Below are 10,719 nucleotides of genomic sequence, written 5' to 3' on the forward strand. Positions count from 1 at the left end.
ATAGCATTGGTTTGGCCAATTATTTACAGTAACATTATGAAATAATTTAGTCTATTTCTATATTTGTATTTTTTGGTGGTAGGCACATTAAATTTCGTTCAAAAGCATTGATTTATAGTTACCCAGATTTGATCGTCGTCGTTGATTTCAAACTCATAAACTTGTTTTGATCCTTTTCTTTTTAATTATTTTAATTTTGGTTGGAATGGGTGGTGGTTGATTGTTGTTGTGGTTAGAATTGGTGGTTTCGTGACGGATTTAGCGGTGGAAAAGATGGTTAGGTCAGGGGTTACTAGATTCGGTCAGGGGTTACTAGATCTGATTAGGGGTTACTAGGTCAGGGGTTACTAAGTCAGACATGGGTTACTTTAGGGATTACTAGAGGGGTTACTTTGGGGGTTACTAAATAGGGGTTACTTCAAGGATTACTTTAGAGTTACTTCGGGGGTTACTAGTTAGTAGTTACGTCAAGGGTTATTAGAGGGGTTACTTCAAGGGTTACTAGATAGGTTATTAGTAGAGGCTACTTCGAGGGTTACTTTAGGGGGTTACTAATGTGACACCTTGTCACACCGTGTGGCTAGCCACACCAGAAATGCACCGATCGTATTTCATGTACTTAAAACTAGGAGCATAAACATAAAACATATTTCTATTAGTTCTGCCAAACACCATCTGAATGATACTAGTAATAATGTTTCTACTTTTTTATTAGGAGCAAAAAATGAAAATTATTTTTTTAATGGAAAAAGAAATTACTTTATATATTTCATTGGAAGTTTATAACACTATTTCTATTATTAGAGTACAAATCATAAATTATATGCCTATCTAATATGAACAGCAGAACAGCATTTGTGCAAAAAAAAAATTGATACAAAAATTGTCAATATCATCCTTTACAATTGAATCTTGAAGGTCATAAACAGATCTTTAATTCTTAGACCCGTAAAATATACTGAGTACTTCCATTTTCTATCCACCACCCACAAATCAACTGTATTGTTGCCATTAACAGGAAAACTGTGAAGCTTTATTAGTTACAAAATTTTGACTTATACATCATCGCAACTACTACATTACGAGTCCCCCACAATACCTATACTAAGTATAATTGATAAATACAGATACGCCACAAAATTACAGGTCAGGGGGAAGGAAATATTCTACAGGAGTTAATATACCTTGCAGCTCAGCCTGCCGTAAATGAAGCATTAGTAACCATGATTACTATGGTTCAAAAATTAGTAGGCAGCAGCCTCCCAAGCTCGAGCCTCCAAAGTTGTTCGTCAAGGATGATAAGTTATTGGTACAGCAACTAAAAATTTGCTTCATCCCTAAATACAGCAGTCATCTGCTGTAGCTTCAAGCATTTTACGGAACCAAGATCACCCCACCAGTATAAATAGAGAGTGACCAGGGGCTTGTAATTTAATTTCCGTATATATATATATATATATATATATATATATATATATATATATATATATATATATATATATATATATAAGCTACAACAAGTTATGAGGAAAAATACATATGTTATAGATGTTAGCTAATCATTCCCGTCTGATCAATTAATGTACCAATTTGTTCACCACAAAGGGCCCTTGATATGTTACCAGGTTCAAGAAAGTTGAAAATCACAACTGCACAGAACAACACAATTTGTTTATGGTCACGGACTAGCCAATTCACATTATATTAGGATAACAAAATAGACAGATCGAGTGGAAGATGTAAGCACAAAAATGTGGCAAAAGCTCCGCATGTGTAGCAGAAAAGAATGTTTTCTTATATGATTCTTATATGTGCTATACTTTCAAGAGATGAATATGAAACAACTAATTTTCTTTGAATCATGAGGTTAACCTTAGTCACATCAAGCTTCCCTGACAATTCAATGAAATATCGAGAGCTACTACTGTTCCACAAAAGAACAAACACATTACTTATAATTGCTGAGATCGAAATATACTGTGACAACATTAAAACCATTTGTTTGGAATTAAACCTCCCTTGGTTGTTTTTCTCTATCCTTTCCAAACTTCCCCATCCTTTCTCGCTTCAGTCATCACCCCCACAACATCAGTCAGATGATCATCATCCACCAGCAGTTGTGAATCAAAGAAAACAACCCCAGAGCTCCAAACTTGTCAAATTCTCAATACCAACACCCAAAGTATCCAACCATCTTTTCGATATTATGTCTGCACAACACCAATCCATTCATATTATCATCTCCATTTTAACCTTGTATTATCTACAACCTAACAAAAAGCAACAATTGCATTGCCAAAAAAAATTCACAGCCCATTATCCAGTTTCAAAACCTTCCTTTTCCCACCATAATCTCCATAGCTCCGACCAAATACCTGTCACTCCTTGGCTCTCAAAGTCAATGCAAATAAAATTCTAGTTTTGACATCAAAAATTAATCTTCGATTGTTTTTCAATCCAAACCTAGGTTCAAAACAAGAGAGATATGAAGAAAAAAAGAGGAAGAGGATGGGTATGGCAGCTATTACATTGTCAAAAAGACCTTTAATTTTAAAGCCATCAATAAACTGTTAGATTAAGGCAAATTGAGAGTGATTTTGGCAATTAAGGCCTATAAAATTGATTTATATATATATATATATATGATAACCCTTTCTATGCCATAATTTGGCACACAGGCACAGCAATTTGTCAGATTGACCTTTGATCAGGCTGGTCCACCCCTGCTGAACCCAAGCCAACCGAGTTGGGCCTTTTAGCCAGCTTACTTGGTCCCAGCATCCCAATAGATCATCCATGTGCCAATCAGGCAAGTCAAACCCATCAACTTTCGTTAAAAGTGGCATGTGGCCTACTTAAGAAAGATGTACCAAAAAGACACTGAATAACTACTGGCATAGGCATTGCCCACCAAATATTGGCCTTTTTTTCCAGAAAAATGCAGTAATCACAAGATGATGACTATCTAAACTGATTGGAAAAAAAGATAGCACAGATATAACCCAATGAGAAGTTAACCAGTAGTAAAAGAAAGTGCTAATAAATAAAGAAGTTAAAGATAAGAAGCAGAATTACGAAATCATATAAAATGTAAGCACTAAAAGCAAACAAATTTAAGTAATACTAACACCTAGATGCTGAATGAAGTTTGTCACCTTAATATTTTATTTATGTGAGAAAATGTATAGAACTTATGGCTACCCATTTATTGCAACTGGGCAAAGTTTGTCACCTTAATGATTGTTATAGCATATTTTCTCTGTTCCTTAGATATTGCAACGTCTACAATCCTGATACTATCTAAACACTCCTCTTTAACCACATATTGTAATTAACTGGTTTTTGGCCCAAGCAATGCCCCGGGTCATCGTTTGTATATTAAAAAAATTTATAACAAAATAAAGTGAAATATATTGGTGGTTTTATAAAAATAATATCATTTGTTAAATATTTTAAATATAATTGAACATCAAAATTCATTATCTAATATGCAGCAACCTAAATGTTATATTGTACTGTATCAGGGATTTTTTTATTATTCAGCTATCATAATAAATTCCTTCAAGTAAACATATTTTGTGGTTAAAAAGAAAAAACTTTCAGAATTGCTTTGCATTTTTGGGTTATATATTTTAATTATCTATAACCTACTACATATATGAATTATGGTTGAATTGAGTAAATTAAAGAAATGAAATTAATTTTGCAATCATATTGTTGTTAAAATATACACATATAAGTTCACAATTTAAATTTTAGAATTTATGAACATGAATAACTCTTTTTAATACAATTTTATCATCATAAGATGTCCTTGGTGCGGTGGTTAGTTAAAATTTAATTTTAATGAATATGAGGTAATGGTTTAAATATTAATGCTAATAAATTATAAATTTTTATGAGAAAACATTGATGTATGATTAGTAATAGTAGGTGACATGGCGACACATGGCGAGATTACAATCCTTGCCATTGAGTTTTAATATATATATATTGATATTGATATTGTTTGATGCGTAAGAGTAAATATAGTCATGTAGGCTCTTGTAAGATTTGAATCTTGCTTTGGGAAGCAACTCCTCTATGTTGCAATATGAAAGGGACAGAGGAAGATTTTAATGAATCAGCTTGTTGAATAGTAAATATTTAAGCTGAGTATACTAACCAGGAATAGCATTCTCTTCACAGAATGTCATTGCCATCATGTCCATAGATGAGGGGCCTCGGGAAGCAGCTTCTCTGAAGGATATGTGCTCAAATGTAACGCCACTTGAATTACAGTCATAAACAACATCAACATTGGTGCCTTTGAGAACTGCCTGGGCATTAACTGTAAGAAAGGGGACAAAATACCACACATAAGACATGAACCAAGCTGTAATAGCTACAGTGAACCATACACAACAACCCCAAAAGGCAATGAGCAAACTTTCAGATACATTATTTTTTAGCAAAATCACAGGAAAGGATAAAGTCATACGGTCAGTTGCTCGTAGAGCTGCTGTTGTATCAGTTGAAAAGAGAGGATTTCCTGAACCACCACCAACTCCACCAAAGATCACCACTCTGCCTTTTTCTAGATGTCTGATTGCCTTTTGTCTATTGTATGGCTCACCCACCTCTGACATTGCAAAAGCAGTTTGTAAACGTGTCTGAACACCCATCTTCTCTAAGGCTGACTGGAGCAACACTGAGTTCATCACAGTTGCCATCATACTGACAAGGGTGAGCAATTGATGTGAGACAAAATAATTCATAACCATATAGCATTTCAAGCAGCTACTCAGATTCAAACTACGAGCCTGACTATGAGATTTAACATTTAAGTATATATAGTTCAACCTGAAAAATTCACAACTTGAGTGACAAGACTGACAACTACCAACACAGCAGAAAACATATTTTTATGAGAAAATGTTAAGGTAAGAGCATAAGTAACAAGGTGACTACTGGACCATTTCCTACAAATGCTAGATAGCCCATGCCATAAAACAGGTGTAGCAAGACATAATATGCCAGAGAAATTATTTAATAACATTTATAATTCACAAGCTCAACAGCAAACTAGAATCTTGCCACGACCAGAAGATTTCACTTGGACAGTATATTCGGAATTACTCCTGAATAAACTGGTGAAGTGAGGTCAATGCAATAAATAACTCCCCCAATTGCAGTGCCTTAAAGAAATCTGCCCCCCCCCCCCCGGGGGAGGGGGGGTGTGGAAGTGCAGGATTCCTCTCTTGATATCCTTTCATGATGCAAGCACAATTGCGTCTTTAATTTAATTTATAACCACAATTGATCAAAGCACATCACAACAATATGAGCTTTTCACCTCCTTTCGAGCCAAAAAAATTAAAGATAAACCTAAATCTAATAGTTAGCTAAATCCAATGTAAAAAATTAAAAAATATTCTCATGATAACTCTTTACTGAAATAGCAGCAAAATACTTCAAACAGCATCAAATTGTCTTTCAGGGAGACTAAGAACATCCAAAAGGGAACTTAGAGGGTTAGGTATCACGGTTGTTTGCGCGTAATATGCAAATGAACTATAACATGCATGACCTATGGAAAGACTAAAGGAAGCAGCCACATCAGTCTATCAGACAAATGACAACTATAATACACCAAATATCAAAAATGTTTTACACAGATCATCTTCACTTTAAGCATTCAACATACACAAACACACCCAGAGACAAACACGGCAGAGAACCAGAGAGTGAGAAAGTAAAATACAACCAGCAGACTAGTACACTCCAATTGTCAGACACCAGGTAAAGAAGAAAATGAAGAAAATATTGCAGCATAAAAAAAATAAATTAAATGTTCAGCAGGTCAATAGAATACCCAATATGATATGTGGTAGATCTGTCAGCACCGGTCGCAGTTATCCAGGTATCCCCGCAGAAAAAGTTACGCCCACCAATAACAATTGCTACCTATGACACAACAGCCATTTTCAGTCTGTAAGAGCTAAAAATGCTTATGACAAAAGTAGGGAGGGGTAGTTGAAAAAGTGATATTAATCACCAAGATATATACCTGAACTCCAAGGCGACAAGCCACTGTAACCTCCCTAGCAATTAGCATTACTACCTAAAAATTTCAACATTCATTCAGATGCTGAAATGGAATAATGCTACCAAATGTCCAAATACACAGCAAAATATTCAAAGACCAACAAATTATAAATATACTATTCACACCACCCTCCTCTCCAATCTATGAATTTCCCCTTCGTGCTTCATCAGCTACTCACTTGCACCATTTAAGAAATGCCGTCACAACTCAGAAATGTACATTGCACAGATAATTGAAAAAAAATGTAACTACAAGATACAACTAGAAAATTAAGTCAAAGGGGAAAAAATACAAAGGAACTAGCTGAGGCAGCGGAGGAAAAAATTGCTGAAATTTGCAGTGGTTGAGACTTGGTCAAAGGAGCCGTCAAAAGGTGATCCCGAAGTTCTAGTTTGTGCCCTACGAGACACTATCCATAACAGGCGGCTAAACTCAACTGCTCAACAATTGATAAAAGAATATATGCTCTGATTTATTCCTTATCGGTTGTTTAGTTTTCAATCTGATTTCAAGAACGTAATAAACGTAATTCATCATCTGGCTCGTTAGGCTATGTCAAGCTTATATGATCAGATGTCACTAAGTAGAGGTCCTACTTGAATTGGACCTTCCAATTTAAGTTGATTAGTAGTCTCCAAGGATTCAGAATTTCCAGCAGTAGAACCAAAAAGTTTAAACAATCATCTGGGTTTTACTGATGCCAAAAAGCAGCAATTTTTAAAATCATTAGGCCTTTTTTGTTTGTAGGGGAAGTAGGGGCAGTACATTATATGGAAGTGCCCAGATCCACAGTTTTAGTAGATGTTCTATTTAACTAATTCAAGCAAATAATTGCTAATTACAGAACTGGTCAGATCATATCTTTTAATTTGAGCTTGCTATTGTTAAATATCATTGATTACATGTCAGAAAAAATAACTATGAAATTTTCATGCTTGGAAAATGCATATTGATACATATATAACGAAATTTCATTTGAAAAGTTTTTTCCCTTAAGGATTGGTATAAAAATAAGCCCCACGTTTAGTTATAAAAGACCAATTCAAATCAAAGAAATTCAAATTAGATGAACTTAACACAACCTGAACCCCTAGTCACCACACTAAATACTCAACAAAGTAAATTAGACATATGAAAAATATTAATGACTAATTACAGAAGGTAAACAAACAAATTAGCTAGAAAGACCAGTGTCAATCCAATAGAGAGTTAGAGACTATGAAAGTACCAATTCACTCCACTACAAGCTAACAAGGAAATGATTGTCATTGCTTAAACATGACAGGAAAACTAAATATAGCTGTATAAACAGGCTCTCCATCTTCTCTATATTATACATTAATATTAACATTTGTTGGGTTATTTCAGCATTAAGCAGTTTGTGAGGTTAGCAAGGATAAATATAGATCTTGAAACAAACCTTAGGGTCAATGTTATGAGGACCATTGCCAACTAAAGCAGCACCACTGATCTTAAAAACAACTCTTTGCCATTTTAAGTTAGGTATTGATTTTGACTTCATGTTATTGACCTGACCAAGCGAGCCTGGTGTTCCCACGGAATATCTGCCCACGTCGAAATATATTTAGTTGAAAACCGGATCCAACAATTATTTCCTCATAAAACTCAAAATATGAATGAAACAAAAGACAATTATGCATGTTCTAGATCTCAGGGAAGAAGAAAGAGGTCCAGGGTATATTTCAAAGGCGTACATTGTACATACAAATCGGTGATATCTGAGAGAATAAGCATTTTAATATTTTACATTTTTACAGAAGGGATTATCAACACCCAGTAGGCCAGTACCCTGACCCCTCCACCCCCAAAAGAAAATACTAATGACACCCTCCCTAAACTTCACATAACAAGATCAAGAAATTGAAAGTTCCAATGCTATAGGACAACATTTTGTCAACTCTGAATCTCTGATCCTCGTCCATGAGCTAACTATCATATAATGTCCGTCGGAAAATTTACATGGTGCCAATGCATTGAGACCTCCATTGGTGAGTAGTATTTTCTAAAATCCATTGTGTTTCTATGGCCTCTAGCCCACCATGATTATCAAATTTACAAAATTTTAACTTGAATACACTGACCCCCTTCTAGTAACTACTGGCATTCCAAGAGATTCAACAGGTTTAACTGGTCAATTCAATCTTTGCTCCCCTAACATATCTCTTCTCAATTCTCAACATCGGGGATGGGCTATGTTGCCCTATGTAAAAGTATAACATCTATTTGTTCTTCCACTATCATTGATTTGCTAATTTCAATGGAAAATATATTAATCAAATACAGTTGTGGTGATGGTAGACCCATAGAATCCTCTAGTATGTAATCTATCTATCCCTCCTTTACCTTCTATCTTTCAAGCAAATAAGCACTATAAACCCCATCACCGTGTTAAACACCTGATTCAAGTAAGAGAATACACAAAACTAAACCTTTCTCTCTTTTTTAATTATTGGTTAATTGAAGATTCTCTTGACAATCACCAAAAAACATTGTATTTCCTTCAACTGTTTCCTCTATTTAAATTCTCTATTCATTTAAGCTGATGTCACACACAAGTAATTTCTGAAAACAAATACAAGTACTACATCCGTTTCATATTACTCCGTATTAGCAATCATTAGAAACTTTTCAGTTACAATTTATGTCAAATCATAGCAAATAATATAAAACGAACACAGTATAAATATTACAAGATTCAAACATAGCTAAGAAAAAAATGTATACCTCTTCGGCTGCCTAGTAGCACTCCCACTAGAGCCGCTAACCTTATCATCATCCGAAACCGACTTAGAAGAAACCGAATTCCCCACAATGGCCTCCATCTTTTTAAACCACGGCCAATGACTAACCGCGACACCGGCACTACTCATCCTATGCCTCTCCAACTTATACCTCTTCTTCAAATTATCGACTTTATTCTTACACTGCTCAACACTCTTATGCTGATTCTCACACCTCTCACTCACAATCACCGCCACTTCCTCCCAATCTCTCCCCCTCAAATTCCCCCTATTCAGCTGCGTATACTTCTCCGTATACGCATCTAACAAACACTCTATCGCCGTATCACTCCACTCTTCTCGATCTTTCCTGTACTCGCCGGCGCCGGAAATCCCTCCTCCTCCGGCGCCGGCGATCACCGCCAACTTCGATTTCTTATAACTCCCTTCGCTGACGTCATCTCTATCAATTTCCTTCCTCTTCTCCGTTGAATCGGTCATAATATTAATCGTCGGATTCGGATCCGACTCAAGATCCGGAACCGGGTCGAACTCCGACGGTTCATACGTGACCTCGTAAACGACGCCGTTGTCGGAGGTTCCATCGGCGCCGGAGATCTTAACGACGTCGTTTGAGACCTCCGATGCGGCAGCGGAGGTGGTGGAGGGTAATTTGGGGTGTAAATAATGGTGATGGGAGTTGAACTGGTGTTGGTTGTGGTGGTCGTCGGCGGCGGCGGTGAGGAGAGAGAAATCGTCGGCCATTTTTAGAGAGAGAAAGGAATTTTTTAGAGAGAAAAAAAAGTAAAGGTGGGGATGGGAATGTGACGACGTGAGACGACGTTAGTTTTGGGGTGAGGAAAATTGGAAATCCGTTTTTCTTTTAAGGGTAAATGTAAGTGTAACGGTGGGAGGGGTGGGAATGTAACCGTTACGGTTTCTTACGGTTACCGTTAATGATGACGGTAATAAATGGTGAAATGTTGAAAGTCATGAGTGTGGGTGTTGGACCTGTTGGTGATTGGAGGTGGAGAGTGATTGTTGTTACTGAGGTTCGCCTCATTTCTCGGTTGTTTTTTTTTTTTTTTTTTTTTTTTTTTTAAGTTGAACTTGACAGATTCGAAACTGGTTACAATTACTTTGACTTTTAGAGTTTTAGAGTAGTGGTTAACGTTGTTTTTTCATTAGGTGATTCCTTGCGATGCACGATTTTAAAATAAGAATTGAATTATAAATTTTTAAACATATATTGAAAGAAAATAACTACTTCCTCCGTGTTCCTAATTAATTTTTGATTAAATATGAATATACAATTCCCAAAAGTGCATAATTTTTTTTTGAAGACAAACACGGGGAATCAATTTATTAAATCAAGTTCCGCCAAAGTTAACAAACTTTGGGGAATAGAATCCGAACAATTACATTCACTACTAGTATCCGTGTTCCATCTAGCAGCCATATGAGCTACAGTATTCCCCGCCCGTCTAACATGGACACAATCAAAGCTAATAAAATCATTCCTCAATCTACCAACGTCCTCGTAGAAATGAAAAATAGGAGCCGCACCCTCAAGCTTGTCTCTAATAGCACACACCACATTCAAAGCATCGCCTTCAAGAATTACCTTCCCAAAACCCAAACCTGCTCGCAATATGTACACCGCAGCACGCTGCAGCAGCTTCTGCAACTTCAGCAGACCACATGCACGCTATTCTCTTCGTCGCACTCAGCAGGATCTTTCCCCATTCATCCCTAACAACCACTCCCAAGCAAACTCCTCCATGGCTAGGAACATATGCATCGAAATTCACCTTAACAACAGAGGAGTGGGGTGGAACCCAGCTTGTACGAGAGAAGCTGATAGGAACAGACACACCCCCACCCACTCTA

At 36.3% G+C, this 10,719-nt stretch overlaps 1 protein-coding gene across 2 annotated transcripts; it reads right to left on the reverse strand.

The window, feature by feature from the left end:
* Window positions 1-1,493: 1,493 nt before the first annotated feature.
* On the reverse strand, window positions 1,494-10,302 carry LOC110709253. Of its 2 annotated transcripts, none has more exons than XM_021887467.1 (7): window positions 8,834-10,295; window positions 7,509-7,653; window positions 6,050-6,103; window positions 5,855-5,946; window positions 4,481-4,716; window positions 4,166-4,330; window positions 1,494-1,649 (listed from the first exon to the last, which is right to left on the reverse strand). In XM_021887467.1, exons 1-7 carry the CDS (start codon window positions 9,592-9,594, stop codon window positions 1,552-1,554), a joined length of 1,551 nt encoding a protein of 516 aa, XP_021743159.1. In that variant the 5' UTR covers window positions 9,595-10,295; the 3' UTR covers window positions 1,494-1,551. The 2 variants fall into 2 exon arrangements, with proteins under 2 accessions (XP_021743159.1, XP_021743160.1); XM_021887468.1 differs by having other exon boundaries at window positions 1,528-2,210; window positions 8,834-10,302.
* Between the last annotated feature and the right edge of the window lie 417 nt (window positions 10,303-10,719).

Source organism: Chenopodium quinoa, unplaced genomic scaffold (genome assembly GCF_001683475.1).
Source record: "Chenopodium quinoa cultivar QQ74 unplaced genomic scaffold, ASM168347v1, whole genome shotgun sequence".
NCBI classification, from domain to species: Eukaryota; Viridiplantae; Streptophyta; class Magnoliopsida; order Caryophyllales; family Amaranthaceae; genus Chenopodium; species Chenopodium quinoa.